Source organism: Scomber japonicus, chromosome 3 (assembly GCF_027409825.1).
Source record: "Scomber japonicus isolate fScoJap1 chromosome 3, fScoJap1.pri, whole genome shotgun sequence".
In the NCBI taxonomy this organism is placed as follows: Eukaryota; Metazoa; Chordata; class Actinopteri; order Scombriformes; family Scombridae; genus Scomber; species Scomber japonicus.
The window spans coordinates 16,724,764-16,740,781 of NC_070580.1; the positions used below are offsets into that span (position 1 = coordinate 16,724,764).

Here is a 16,018-nt window from a genome sequence, read left to right on the forward strand (position 1 = left end):
ACCAAAAACCCAAACTTCACTACAAGTCAACTGGTTTTGGTAGTTTGATGCACTACACGTTGCACAGAGAGCAGGAGAGGTTGGTGGACAGCTGGTGCCCAACAGAATATTTTTGCCCCAGGGCCCTGAAACAAGTTCATTCACTTCAAACAAATTAATCCATGAAGATACAACAGTTAAAATGTGAACCAAGAAAGATTAAAAATACAACAGAAAACTGACAACTACTTCAGTGCCACAGGATCTGTAGACATCAGTGAAGAAAAGCAAGGAAACATTGAATTGGGTGAGTAAGATTTGTAGAAACTAGAAATGTATACTTATAAATGGTGTCTGGTGGGACTCTGGGGAAAAAGTAACCTTACAACTTGGCATGGAAGAGGTGGCACAGACTTACGAATAGTTATGAGAGTGATGCGCTACTAGTAGAGTTCTTGTGAAGAGTTTTGTTCCTTGTGTGTGTTATGTAAGTGTTATTGTTTCGTTTGTTATTCATTTCCCCACTAGAGAGGTGTATGAATCAGAAAAGTTTGGCTTTGATAATGCTTACATTGGGCAGTTGTAATTGCATTTTTTATGTTGCAAGATACGGTGTCCAAGTGTTAATATTGACATGATCCTAAAAGCATGCACAATTATAATTGTACCAATGAATGATAATATTGCATCATTCTGTCTTTAAATGATTAATGAAGCAATTATTTACATGTATTTTGTTTGTTATTCTCTTTACCATACCATCTTCCTATCTTCAGTCTCACTTATCATCTCCTGCTTTATTGTTAACAGTTTTTTACTGTCCATTTTCTGTGTCTACCTTTGTTTAATGAAAAGATTCCTCTCCCTATCTTGAAGACATAACAAATAATCAACATTAGAAAAAAGCACACAAGTATACAGAAGGCCACAATAGTCAGCCATCATTTAGTGAGGAGGGGCCTTATTCCCTCCACATAATCAATATAGCCAAAAGTAGTTTCAACATCTTTGAGCACTGCCACTGGACATATGGGATAGCCAGTGAAAACTTCTCACTCCCTCAAACCTCACTGACTCTGATAAGCAGTGGTCCTATCCTGTTAACAAAACAGCATAGGGGCTGGTTTCTCCTTCTTTCTGTCCTTGATGAAAAATCAATATGGCAAACTTTTCCTCTCATCAACTTTTCCTAGAAAAAAGTAAATTTACACTGAAATTGAAAATGAGACCTTTGGAAGTTATCAGCTAGGTTAATTCTGAGGTACTTTACTTGAGTATTTCAATTTGATGCTACTTTATTCTTCCACTCCATTTCAGAGGGAAATATTGTACTTTCCATGCCTACATTTATTTGACAGCTTTAGTTACTTTTCAGATGAAGATTTGACACAATGGATGATATAACAAGCTTTTAAAATACAACACATTGTTAAAGATGAAACCAACCTTTTTGGCTCTTGACATCTTACAAAAAGCAGTGTGTAGTCTGGGTCACATCCGCAATGTCTATAAGTTGTTAACAGCTCCACCAAATAGTGATTTTTCCCTCTAAGCTTCTTATATGGATTCTTTTTTTTTTTAATGTTCAAATGATGATGTTCAAAAAATCAAAGATTAGAGAAGAAGTACCAAAAAGATGCATAGCCTATCAGAACTTTGTTTTTTGAGTACCACTGGACTAACTGTGTAAAGTAATAGCTCCAGCTCCAGCAGCTAAAACAGTAACATGCTGATCTAACATTGATGCTTCAGTAGTCATATATCAGCTACTTTTACTGCAGTAGCCTATTTGAACCACATTATGTACTTAAGTAGGATTGTCATGCATTACTTTTACTAATAATGGAATATTTTTACTTTACTGTATTGCAGTCTTTACTTAAACAAAGGATCTGAGTACTTTTTCCACCACTGTTGAGTCCACTATGCTAAGCCAAAACATGTGGATGGACGTGGACATACATGTGTGCATGTCATTGCTCACACAGCCATCATCATTATCCACAATATACCCCTTTAACAGTTCCTTGTTGTAATTACACCAGTATTGCTTTGGGGGGCAGCAGCTGCTTTTAATGTGACTAGAGGAAAAGCGCAGAGAAAGAAAGCAGTACATCTGGTGGAACAATATTATGTTTACGAAAACCTAAACCGTAAAAAGTTGTTTGTACAACCCACTGGTTGTCAGTGTCAAAACTTGACAGAAGAAGCGGACACAACGTGACCTTAATGCTCCGTTTTTATCAATAATTTAATACTCGTATAACCACAAATGTTAGCTGACTATGCGGGTCAGCTCGCCTGTGGGGATGGAGAGGAGAAGAAGGAGCTGCCTCCGTTTGAGTCAAAGGAGAAGAGTTTTAAAGAGGTACCGGAGGGTGACATGACCTCCTCCTCCAGGTTTCTGCAGGCTGAACTGGAGCTGAACACCCACCTCCGCCGGCTCAGCTTCAGCGAGCCTGTCCGATACATCTACAACCCGCTGGAGTACGCCTGGGACACCCATCGCTGCTACGTGGAGAAGTATTGTCAGGGCGGACAAAGCATCCTGTTTTTAGGGATGAATCCTGGACCTTTCGGCATGGCACAGACAGGGGTGAGAATTTACTTGCATTTGCATCTTTATAAATGACCAGAGATGATTTAGTAGTTCGCTTTGGTTGCACATTCACTGCCTGCTCATTGGCTGCGGAAGCTAAGGTAAACAACAAAGCCCAGTTTAACCGAGGCAACGTGTAGGATTTAGTGACATCTAGTGGTCATGTTGTAGATTGCAACACATTGAATACGTCGCCATCTCGCACCATTTTCCCACCTGCATTCTGCGAAGACCCAACCCTACTCTACTTTTGACTGGCTCTGACCCTTATATATTTACCCTAACCGAAGCAACTAGCTCTGAGTTTAAAGGTGAAGCCAATGCTGGCATTCTCTCTAGTGGCCAGCAGGAGGCGACTCCACTGGTTACAAAAAGAAGTCTGGTTGTAATAACTTACTATTTATAACCTCAGACAGTAAACACTTTCCTAATGAGTTTACTCTTGATCGGTAGTTCCAAGTCTTCAATGCAGCATGAGGTTAATTTTGTAGCTAAATTATGGTTCCCTTTACAATAACATGGCCATCTTGCAATTGACAAGTCATAACCACAGTGTATTGTAACGTATCATAGCCCCAGATGAAAATAGGAGTATACACTAATTACAACATATTTACTAATATTGTTTTCCATTCTGTTTCACTAGATGCCACTGAATTCTATCCACTGCACCTTTAAGATACATTCATTGTGTGTCACTTTGTGCTAATGTTATGAATTACTAATTGCAATTTTTTTTGATGAATCCACATGGCAACACTAATATAAAGGCACATCTTCATAAAATTCATAAGAAATAATCCATGTCAAATCATTGTCAGAGGCTGAAAGCATTGGTGTAACATTCAATTATGTATATAGAATTGGGCCCTTATGTTGTTACAGAAATATTCCAAATCCTTATAATGCTTATAATCCTTATAATGCTGCATTTCTTGCAATGCCAAGAATTTTGTGTTTTCCTCCTGAGATATTGCAACACTAGCAAGAAACTTTTTATTATTTTGGCTGATGTAATGTTTCTTTACAGGATTGAGGAAAATAATTCTTCAGTGACCATGATTTGTTGTAAAAAGCTAAAATGATCTCCTCTTCTTTGTACAGGTGCCCTTTGGTGAAGTGAAGTCAGTTGTTGATTGGCTGAAGATCACAGGGGACGTCGGCCATCCTGAAGTCGAGCATCCAAAGCGAGTGATCAAAGGGCTTGCCTGCACTCAGAGTGAAGTGAGCGGTGCACGTTTCTGGGGCTTCTTCAGAAAGTTGTGTGGGGAACCTGCAATGTTCTTCCGCCACTGCTTTGTGCATAACCTTTGCCCACTTATTTTCATGAGTACTAGTGGGAAGAATTTAACCCCCCCAGAGCTGCTTAAAGGAGAACGGGAGGCGCTCTTGGCGCTGTGTGACATTGCACTGTGCCAGGTGGTAGAGGCTCTGGGCGTCTCCATGGTAATTGGTGTTGGAAAGGTGTCAGAGCAGCGGGCACGACGAGCTCTGTCTGCCGCAGGTATTAACGTGCGAGTTGAGGGCATCATGCATCCATCCCCCAGGAACCCTCTAGCCAATAAGGGCTGGGAAGCAGTTGCCAAAGCCAAGCTGGAAGAACTTGGTGTCCTATCATTGCTAAATAACACGTCAACCAACCATCCTTGCCAGGAATTCTAGTAAGAGACTCAGGGTATGAAAACCTTTCTAATGAGTTTTTAATATACCAGTGCCCTCCATCTCTGTCATTGCTCATCACTCATACAACACATCCTTTCAACAACTTCAGTTTTTCTTTAACTGTAAACATCTGTCTGTTTGTTTTGAGATGTCCTAACAGGTCAGTGGACAAAGCATGGCACCAGGTTTTGGGCCCTTCAGAAATACTTCTACACTAATGTAAATATAAAAAATATTGGATAAATGCGTCCATTTATACCCAAAGCATAAGCTCAGACTGTTTGTGATTATACAATGTTTAAGCACTTTTGACTGCTATTGGTCAAACTGGCAAAGACTGTATTTTGGAAAAGAAATTACATGTGATTGGTACTGTATAGAAAAAAGCTCTATATAAACAACTTTCAAACATAACAATGGAAAAGGAATTTTAACACATATTATACATCATTGACCTTCAAAATGTATTAGCTTACAAAATCAAACAATCACAGACAGAAGGCTCTGATATTCCTCTGGGGGAAAAACAAGTACACACTGAACAAACTTTCTGTAAGATTTGACATTAGACATTAAAGCCCATAAATCTTCTGTCATGAAAATTAAACTTTTACTTTTTAAAAATACTGTTTGTAAGCACTGTGCATGTTGGACCACTATACAAGATGATTAATTTGTATTCTTTTTAAACGTCTTTTTTAATTATAATTTTACATTTCTTGTGTATTATTGTGCTGAGCACTTGAAATTAGAGGCCTCTGTTTGAATAAAGACACAATATTGAATTATGTTTTGAAAAAATATTCTTCCATTGGTGCTCCATAGATGAACGCCTACAGTAAACTAATGGTATTGTTTAGCATGTCAGTGAAAAATGCCAACAAGCCAAAACCAGTTAATGTTTGATTTTTAACAAAAAATAATAACTGCTTGTTTAAGCTCAGTGGTTCCTTCATCTAAATGCTGGAGATTAAATTATCACTGAAATTTGATTGTAGTCCAGCATTTGCCATCAGAGCAGGCAGCCTGTAGACCTACATTTATCTACATCACTGTTTTAATATACTGATAATAGTTGAGATGAGATGTTTACCTGTCAAATCGTCTATTTTTGTGATTTGCCAATGTGGATCACTAAACACAAAAACCTTCACTCACATATTTAATGTTTGCTGCCACCAGGTGTTCAGAAGAGGGACCACACATATTACACAATCACATATTTTATGAGAAAAAGGCTTAGAAAATATTATCTAAGTATGCTTTATTCACATAAATGAAATATGGCATTGTTTCATGAGTTTTACACAAAATAAATCTGTTTCTGCTTCAGTATTTTCAGAGAAGTTTTAAAGAAATGCAGCATAAATTATTATTATTATTATTATTATTAACCTTTATTTTACCTCGAAAGTAAAATATATATTATCTAAATTAATTTCACTTACATGCAATGTCTTCTAATTGCAGGTACTTGCTCTTTATTTGGGATGTTCTGCTGTTTTTGTATGTTTCAGTGATTTCAGGGCAGTGGGTTCCCTGAAGTTGTTGTTAGGAGAAATGCCCCCTCCCCAGTCATTACTGAGAACTGAAATGAGCAAGCAGCTCAAGAAGCAGATCCTGTGTTCTATAATAGGAGTTGAAGTCTGCTGCAGTGCTTTTACCTTGTCATGAGCTGTGCACTCATGAACTGCATCTCCCATAACGCAAGAGGTTAGGGTCCATGTGCTACAAGATATATTGTGAAACTCTTGTATCTGACAGGACTGCTTGTCACTGTCTACACATTGATGCACAGCTCTGTCCTTGAAAGACATCACTTTAATTTCTCAGCAGAATCAGGTAAGATTCACACCAACAAACACACAAGTTGATTAATATAATTTCTAAGCATACAGTGAGTGCATAAACTTATCTTCTAACTATGTGTTTATTTAATTATAACAGATAGAATTTCACTTCAGAAAGATATATCTCTTGTGAATAAGTGTATTAACTGCCAGCATATAAGAGTAATTATTATTAAACAAAAAATCTTTTATTTGTGCCTATATATTTATGAATGCAGATCGGTTTATGGTTTCCTAGGAATGAAATATTGGTCATGGGAAAAAATCAGAAGAAGAAGTCATTGGAATATAAATCAGAATAATATAATAATAATATTATATGATAATATAAATCAATTTATTTTACAGTCAAAAACTAATTTTAAAATAGTTTCAATAAGACTTTGACATAAATTATGATGCAGAACTAATCATTTTTATTGTTTTTTATTAAACCTTTATTTAACCAGGCGAATCTATTAAAAACAGATTCTTATTTTCAATGATGGCCTGACGAAATAATTAAAAGTGACTCATCTTTACAGTGCTCAGAAACTGTCCTCTGAATATGTTCAGATGACAGGTTAACATGTTGTAACCTCAGTGCTTAGGAGGTATATGAGCTTGTTGTTTATAAACATATTGTGAGGCCATAGGCGACCATGTTGCATTCCTTAACTGACTCTGCTATCATCTTTCATCAGCTGTTCTCCTTCAGACTGAAACTGATGCCCATTTCACTAGATCCATGTATGTTTTCTTCCTAAACAGCAGAGCTTGCTAATACCATGGATAAACAGCCCACAGTGGTGTTTCGAAATGTGGGGCAGCTGTACTTTCCCCAAACCAGAGTGGAGTGTCACTACAGTCTGACCTCTGACCATCAGTGGAACAGCACTGACTGGATAGGAATTTTTAAGGTAGAATAACCTGCTTTAGTGGCACAAAACCAAATACATCATCATTTATTTTTGGTGTCCAAAAGCAATGATTGGGCATTTGTGTTAGGTTTGTATCTTAAAACTGTGTGTTTGCTATTATGCCACAGGTGGGCTGGTCTTCAGTGAAAGAGTATTACACTTACACATGGGCACTTGTTCCTGAAGGCTACACTGAACAAAGTGATGTCAACTGCTATGCACTTTTTCAGGGTAAGAATTCAGCCACACATTTTACAAAAAAATCTATAGATTTGTTTGTAGCATCTTGGTGCTCCCAAATTCGAGTTGGCACTTTATGTAGGACTAACCCTAACCCTAATTTAAAGTTACTTCAAGGCTGCATTCACACCAAACCTAACAATGCAGCAGCTTCCTGCAGGGTTGTGGAGGTGGAGGTGTGTTAGAATGTAACTGCCACGAAACAATGAGAAAATAAAGTTTCATTTCTTTGATTCACTCCTTTGTTCCCAACAGTGCTGCTTGCTCCCTTTATTCACACTCTAGCTTGCTTTGTAACCACTTACTTTGTACCGGCACACTTCTACATCACTGCAGCCAGGTGTGAAGTTAAACCACTGGAGGTCAGCAAAGACAAGATTTTCAGCTTAAGTTGCTGTTGTGAAAGTTCTCAGAACGAGTGGTTATATAGATCAGAAGTGTCACTGATATCACAGAGTTGAGCTTTCTTAGTCTCTTGGTAAAACATCATTGCAAATCAATAAATAAGTGACTAAAATATAACAGGAAATGTCTACTTCATACAGCATTTTACCTGCCACGCCCCAGTGATGTGGAGTACCAGTTTGTGTATGTGGATAAGAGGGGAGAAGTTTGTGCCTCTAGTCGGCCCTTCACTTTTTGTGCTCCCAAGCCGCTGGATGAGTTGGAGACTATGAAAGAGGACAGAGAGGAGGAAGAGGGAGAGGAGGAAGAGGGAGAGGAGGAGCTGCTCCTGGTCATTCCCAGGGCTCAGCTGCTGCAGGTGCGAAAAGAAAGCTGCAGCACTGCAGTGCAACATTTATAACTTTTTATAACTTTACAATTATAATAACATTACCAACAGTACTAACATAGGATAAAAGTATTAAAGGTATATTGAAAACAAATAATAAGCACTATTATTTCTCTGCATGTTTGTTAACAGAGTCGGCTGGAGGATTGCCTGAAAGAACAAGCAGAGTTACAACAGGCTGTGAATGTGGCCAAAAATGAGGCAGAGAAAGAAAGAGAGAACTGCAAAAAAGCAAAGATGGAGTGGGAGTGGGAGAGAGAAGCGATGAAGGAGGAGTTTTCAGAGCTTAGACAAAATCTGAGGCTCCAGTGTGAGATGTTGAATAACATAAAGGGAAAACATGAGGTAAGGCCTTCAATAAGAGCAGAGTTGCATTGCAAATAGGTCAATGAAACAAACAGGTGAAAAACAATCTGTAATAATGTGTCTCTTCTTTCCACAACATCCTAAGGATGTGAAATATAGTCAAGAAAATCTTAACTCAGAGCTTACTAAAGTTTTGGATGAAAAAGCTGAGAATCAGCAGCGAATCAAAGACCTGGAGGACAACATCAAGGTCTTGACTGACAGGGAGATTGAGAAAATAGATGAATTGGAAAGGCAAGTGTTATAGACATACATCATGCATGTCATTTGTCTATTTATTGGGTCAAAACCTAATTTAATTTTCCACCCTACAGGCTGAAGGAAAGATTGAAGAAAATGTCCAATCAAATGAAACATGATGAGGAAAAGAGAAAGACTCTGCAGGTGAGTGCTTTAATTCTTCTTCTCATATGAAACTCATTTTTACAGACAACAACTGGAACCAGTCCAGATTTAGGTAGTTAAGCACCATCTTGTGAACAGTGGGAATGAGTACAACTTAACTGCATTAATTATGAAGCAGTTCCTTCTTTTTTAGGCTAGCTAAAACAAACATTTCTATTTCTATAACCTCCTCTATGCAGATGGAGAATGAGGCATCTCTGTCAGAGGTGCGCGGGCTGCAGGAGCGTCTGGAGGCCAGCGAGCATATAGCCGAGAGCCTGCGCAGGGAGCTGAGGGAGCTGGGAGCCCGTCAGGGTTATACCCACACCGAGCTGCACCAAGCCCGACTGCAAGTGGCCCAGCTCACCCTGCAGCTGTCCGAAGAGAACCTGGTCCTCAGAGAGGAGCGTGCCAACTGCGCCCTGGAGAGAGAGGCTTACAAACATGCAGCAGAAGTGAGGATGAGAGACAATGTGATGTATGACTTATATGTCAATTTGACTTTAGTGCTGAACTTGTTTTGACGTTTTGATGCAGGCTGACAAAAAGAAATTACAAGACTTGAGCTGTGAGGTGCAGAGGAAGGAGCAGTGGCTACGGGAGGAGAGGATGGAGAGGGAGAAACTAGAGATGGAACTTGGGAGTGAGAAGGATTGTAATAAAGTGAGTCATTCAAAGTACATGGTGCTCATTATTATTTAATACACAAACACATTCAGCTCTAAATATAACTGCTCGTGTGCCACTAATCTGCATCATCAGTTGCTCAGATTACATTCTGGAAACTGGAGAACTATGTTAGAGTTCAGCTGAGTTCTTTTATTAGGCTGCTCACATACAGGCACAAATAGAGTTTCCATGAACGGTGAGGAACTATGAGTAAACATTTCCTCACACTGGCATGTGATCCATGGAGGAAAGAGGTCAAGTTAGCTCAGATGTTTAGTCTTCAGAAGGTCTGAGTGTAAAACTGCTGCCCCCTGCAGGTGCTGCTGAGCGATGCTAAGCGAGAGCTGCAGGAGATGAAGGCCAGTGTGAGGAAGGCTGAGAAGGAGAGAGAAGAGAAGGAGAGAGAAGAGCAGCAGCTGGACAAACAGGCAAGGATTTCACACTAGACCACATATGCATCTTATAATCCTTAAGAGATTTATGGATTTTTCAGTGAAGTGCTCTAACTCCATCTGAATATATCAACACATCATCATTTCCTGTTTTGCACTTTGCAGTTACATGTCATGGGAGCTGCATTCAGTGCTCGCACCCCTGTGAAATGTGGATAAATGTGAAATAAAATAAAATCAATTAGCTCAGTTCTGTTTTGTTCATTCTATTAAGTTTCCTCCATAATTTATTGTTTACTTGAGAAACAAAACACAAAAATACCCAAAACAAAGCTGAAAGACAATAGAGAGACAGAATGATACCACAGCAATGATAAATAATAGTTTAAATTGGAATCTACTCATTTATTCTAAATAAATTCTGTTTTTCTTGTCTTTCTTGTCTTTCTTCTTCCTCTTGTTCTTTAAATATTCAGATCTGTGGGTTTGAAATTGCACATTTACAGAGCGAGCTGAACTACATCCGTCACTTAGAGCAGAATTTTGGGGTTGGGCCAGAAGCTAAATCAAACGGAGAAGTTCCCACATCCATTTGTGAGTAATGAAGTCTCTAAGAACAAGGCCCTGCTATTTGACTTCACTGTAATGAGGAGCACACTAACAGAGTCTTTCTTCACTGACTCTTACAGCTCCTGGATATTCCTCTGAAGTTAATGAGGATGCCTCCCCGAGATCAGTCCACTCGCCTCTTTTCCTGGTTCAACTTGACAGAGATGGGATCCTCGCTGGGACACACACCCAAAGCAAAAAAGACACATCAGCGTCTGACACACAGGTATGCCATCTAATTCACACATGAACGAAACAAGGATTAACATCGCTTGCATTTGGTGTTTACAGACCTTAGAGGGTAAACATATGACTGGTTTCCTCTGTCCTGCAAGGGTCTGCTCCTACGCTGATGTTAAACAGCTGGGTTTAAGGCAGAAACAGGACACGACAATGTGTTTTATTTTATTAAATCAGGTTTGAAAGTACACACATGGAGCCATTTAGTCAAACAAACATATTTCTCAATGTTCATCACAGTTTGGGATAAAAAATTCCTTAAACATTGATATGTAGTTTTGTCCATCACAATATATTATATCTGTTAGTATCTCTCAATTAACTGGTTCACTTGATATTTCAATATATCCTGTGCCAAAATACTGTACAATTAAGTCATGAACAACAGATTATGGTTACAAACCAGCCCACTTTTCTGCCTTTTGACCAACAGTCCTGTTACAAAATGAAAAAACATAAATACACAAATTAGGTCAGGATTTTAAAATTTCTTATTTATAAAAAACAGAAACCTATTTGCAATCAAGCCTTGTTTTACAAATACACAGCTGTAAGATGTTTAACATGAATACAACTTTATTATTATTAAGATAAGACATAGAAAACCTGAAGTTGATTGTGTTTTTACAATCTTTTGAAGGGCTAATTGCGCAGGTAGAATGTAGTCTCAATCAAAAATATAAAAACATTTTTAGGGCTTGTGTAAAAATAAGAAAAAAAGTAAGAAAGCACCACTTCTTTGTTTCCTCCCACTCATATCCTTAGTTAGCACAATATAGGTGTGTGAACTAATGCTCACAATGACCCTGATTAAGATCTTGATGGGTCATATTAAACTTTGCCATGTGAAATAAAGGCGTTTTATTTTTACACACACCCTACAGTGTGTCTTGGATTTTTTTTGGAGGGAAACTGAGACTGAGACTACATTGTGCATGCAATGAGCCCTTCACAAGATTGAAGAAACACAGTGCACTTGAAGTATCCAAAGAGCACCTGTATGTGATTACTATAACAACCCAACAGCGCCTCTACGCCCAAGTGTCTTTTTGATTGTGTTTTTTATTCTGGCGTTAAAGTTTTCAAGACTGAAACTAACCAAAAGTTATCCATTTGTTGCTGCTTTGCTCGCGGCTCCTTCATTGTTATATTTTTTGATTAGTTGGAAGTATATATCTGGGGATACATGCTGAAATGTGTGATTTGTGTGATTCTCACTTCTCTGCCTCTGTGTGTTAAATCAGGATAAGAAGTGGCAGCATTGTGAACCTCTAGTTAGAAGCAAGGACAAGCAGCTGATCTTAGCAGAACTCGTCAACCCCGTCTTGAGGTGACATCTCAAGTCCCACAACACACACCCTTTTTACTCCTCCAAAGACTGGAATCATGTTTCCTAAAATGTTATTTGGAGACCTCATTCACACTTGTTTTATGAGAAGTGTTTTCCACTTACTGCATGCTTTCTTTTCTCATAACAATACTTAGCACAGCCCTGGAGAGTAAAAATAACAGTGGAAATAACATAAGAGTGAAAATAGCAGCAGTGATAAATCATTTGATGTTTAGAAAGCAGTGGATCAGTTGCATGGAGTTTTATTAACCTTGTACTAACAGTGTTGTGTGGCTCCTTCTGACAGTCATTCACTTCTCCTCTGCAGTGAGCTAGCTGACTCCCCCATGTGGTAACATGAAGAAGGATGGATGGAGGGTAGGCTGCTGTAATGTACTGTATGTGGGTCATCAGGACACCCAGTGATGTTTGTATTTCAATTGATTATTCTATTGTTGTTTTGAAGCTGTTTATAGATACATTTTCCCTTACAAAGTTCATATTTATAGTCACTTGTGAGAGCCTGTATTCAAAGAAAACATGGCACAATTAGTAAGTCTTAAGTTCAGATTTTTTGTGTATTTGCTTTGGTACAAGGGCTGAGTTTTTCTTTTTCTTTGATTTGATTTAAAATGTTTGTGGAATCTATTTAAACTTCGACTCCATGTGAAATTCCTATATTTTGCAGATTTGTAATAGTTTTAAAAGTTGTAAATGTTACTACTGATTTGAGCAAACTGTGAAATGATGCCATGATTATATTGAATTAAAAACATTGCATCTTGTTTTGGTGGCATATCAGCCCACAACCTCTGCATGTGAGTGTGGCTCCTGAAACTGTGTCAAATGTGTGGGTGTGTGTGTTGCAGACGAGTGTGAAATGTTAATTTGTGGCGTGTTGAGAACATTTTTAGATTGGATGAAGATGAAAGTTTGTTTATGGTACATTTGTTTATTGATCTGAGCCTCTGCAGGAGGAATGAAGCTGTTTAATAAACTATGATAAATAAATGATGGTGGCAGTTTGTATTTTGTTGATGTGTGAAGTTTAAGGGAAATACAGGCACATATTTCTATTTTCTTACAGTGTAGAAATACCATAATCAGTGTTGGGGAGTAACTAGTTACATCTAATGGTTTTACGTAATTCAGTTACAAAATAAATGTAACTGTAATCCATTACACTTACTGAGAAAAAATGTCTAATTAAATTACAGTTACTTATGAAAATGATGACTACAAAGGGGGTTACATCTTTTGCCATTTCCAGTCAAGGCCATTTAGTAAAGCCATTTGATGCTATTCTGATGTTTTTGATTGGTTCTGTTGTTTGAATTTGCAGCGCCCAAAGTCTGCTAGTTAAATCTATTCACATTGTTGCTCAAAGCTAAACTATAAATAATAAAAATAACATTTTATTCAAAAATCAGAGAAGGGAACATCGCAGTGCAATGTAAAATATGTTTCCCAGCTGTTAAAATGCTACTGATGCCAAAAGTTTCCATGTCAAAATGTGTTTTTATGTTTTGTAAATAAATCATGATGTGGGCTTATTTGAAGCACACTTGGGTTTAAATGGGGTCACAGCACCAATTAAGCTTGTGCCAGACTTTATACTTTTTTCATCAAATATTATTTATTATATTCCAAAATCTACATGAAGATTTCAAACTAACAATTGAGACCATAAATTCATTAGGAATGTGTTTGCTGAAGTAGTAAATCAAGTGAGAGGTAGGGTCATTTTCTCATAGACTTCCATACAATCAGACTTCTATTTGCAATCGGTGTAGTAGTGGTCCCTGCTGGCCGCAAGAAAGAATGCAGGTTCAAATCATTTCTACATTGGCTTCACTTTACAGACCCAGAATTGCCTGCTTGTATGGGATTCTGCATTGCTGTGTTTTTATTTATACCACAACCGGGGGCCACCATAGCTTTTGAATTATACACATAGTGGCTTTAAAATCATGAATGCATACTCTTTATTATGAACGATTATATCAAATGTATCCGCTTGATAGATGGTGTTAGATCAGACTAACCATCAAAAACACTTTATGTGTAAAATGAGTTCAGCTTGGTGTGATGTTTGTAGTTGTAAAGGTGTGAAAACTGATGACAAAGAAGAAGACACTGAAAAGTCTGAGAACAAAATGCGCCTTTATCAAAATACAAGAAAGACAACATCAAATAACAAATAAGCAAACCATTAAGCAACAAATAAGCAAAAATAGTATTAACTTTTCATAAAAATGTAAAAACAACAACAGATCAGCCTAGTCTTTCTGTTTTTGTGCATGTGTGTTGGTATCAGAGCTTTTTGGTACAAATCAAATTGAAAAAGAACTCATGAGGTGGCTGAATCTGAACATGGAGGCAAGATATCTGCATGATAAAGAGACCGTGTTTATAAAAAATAAGGCTCTACATCAATTACAAAAATGAAACAAAACAAAGCTTAAAAGAGCTTAACAGATTTAAGATGGTTCCAGCTTCAAAAGTAATTTAATCTCCTCCGTCACACTACACAAAGTGAATATATTTCAAATCACCCTAATGGATTTTTAAATTAGTTAGCATTGCTTCATTTTCATCCAAACATTTGATTTCTTTCTCTGTCCTGTTTTCACTCACATATATGTACAGAGATGAGACCGCCGCTGCCTTCCATGGCTTACTTATTGCACCAACTCAAATTTAAGAACAAACAAAATTGAGGAAACGACAAAAGAGACAGGAAAACTTTTTTTTCCTGTAATATTATGGTTATGTGGTGTAGAAATATTAAAATACAAGACAACATAGTGTGTAGGATTGGCTGACACTGTATGGCACTGATGCTTCCATTGATAATAAAATCACCACAAAACAGTCTAAGAAACATTCTTATGGCATCAACGTTGATTATTTAATACTTCTATCAACCTTTGAGACCTTGATGGCTTTATTTGGTCTTCTCTAATTTTTATATTTCACTGCTTGAAAGCTGCTGCTGTGTTGCTACAATGGTCATTTAGGATCAGATTTTCTGCTGAAAACATATCTGCATTTTCTCTCTGCTTTATTCAGGGAGTGAATGTTTCCACACAATCAGGAATATGCAGTCCTATATCTTTCTTCAGCTTCTGTTTTCAGAGCTGAAGTCTGTTTTCAGACTCATTTTACATTATGAACAGCAGAGCAGCATCTTTTCCCTTACAACTTTCATCACACAAATAAGACAACTGGACACATCTTGCATAAAAAAAAATTGTAGTCTCAATGAAAAACAAATACGTATTTATTTTACAAAATCCATTGATGTCTTGCATCATTAGATACAACTCACATGAAAATGCATTATTTGAAACTCAATCACCCAATGTAAAGCATTTGTTTCGTTTTGTGTGGATTATGGTGAATGGCTGCAACCTCAGAAATGTGAAGTGAAATTGATCATTATTGATGATTTATTTATTGTTGTGAGAAAGCAGATCTTGTGATTCTTGGCCAGCTTGTATCTGCATCAATGTCCCTCTGTCCACTGGTTATCTTTGGGTGAGTGATATCTTTAAAAAAACATTTGTAAGATACTAATAATATCGCTTCTGTGGATGGTTGCAGTACTGATGGTAAAATAACACCCTGTTGATTGGTTAATGCTCTTTAAATGTCAGACATTCTGACACACACATACACACACGCACACACATACACACACGCACACACACACACACCTGAGGTTTTCTGCGACTGAAATTGCTTTTGAGGGTTGTGTCTGTTTATCATATGATTCTTTGCTCTCTCTCCTACAAAATGATATCTTACCTGCATCTTTGCTATGTTGCCCTGTTATTTTGCAGCATTCAAGACAACAGCACCATTCAACAGTTTAATCGACATTCTTATCTCAGAAAATACTGTACTGACAGGTGAGACATGGCCCTGATTGAATTGACCTGAGATTACACGATGATATTAAATCTACCCTGCAGATTCTTTAATCCAAGTATTTATGGATTAT

At 37.7% G+C, this 16,018-nt stretch overlaps 2 protein-coding genes across 2 annotated transcripts; both read left to right on the forward strand.

The window, feature by feature from the left end:
* Positions 1-2,077: 2,077 nt before the first annotated feature.
* On the forward strand, positions 2,078-4,685 carry smug1 (single-strand-selective monofunctional uracil-DNA glycosylase 1). The gene is made up of 2 exons (XM_053316220.1): positions 2,078-2,575; positions 3,683-4,685. The coding sequence occupies exons 1-2, from the start codon at positions 2,252-2,254 to the stop codon at positions 4,238-4,240; spliced, it is 882 nt and encodes a 293-aa protein (XP_053172195.1). The 5' UTR covers positions 2,078-2,251; the 3' UTR covers positions 4,241-4,685.
* Positions 4,686-6,857: 2,172 nt separating this feature from the next.
* Positions 6,858-12,681, forward strand: calcoco1b (calcium binding and coiled-coil domain 1b). Its single transcript, XM_053315499.1, has 13 exons — positions 6,858-6,989; positions 7,118-7,220; positions 7,775-7,992; positions 8,155-8,367; positions 8,474-8,622; positions 8,703-8,772; positions 8,973-9,227; positions 9,310-9,435; positions 9,759-9,875; positions 10,310-10,427; positions 10,523-10,668; positions 11,927-12,012; positions 12,341-12,681. Exons 1-13 carry the CDS (start codon positions 6,858-6,860, stop codon positions 12,366-12,368), a joined length of 1,761 nt encoding a protein of 586 aa, XP_053171474.1. The 3' UTR covers positions 12,369-12,681.
* The last annotated feature ends 3,337 nt before the right edge of the window (positions 12,682-16,018 follow it).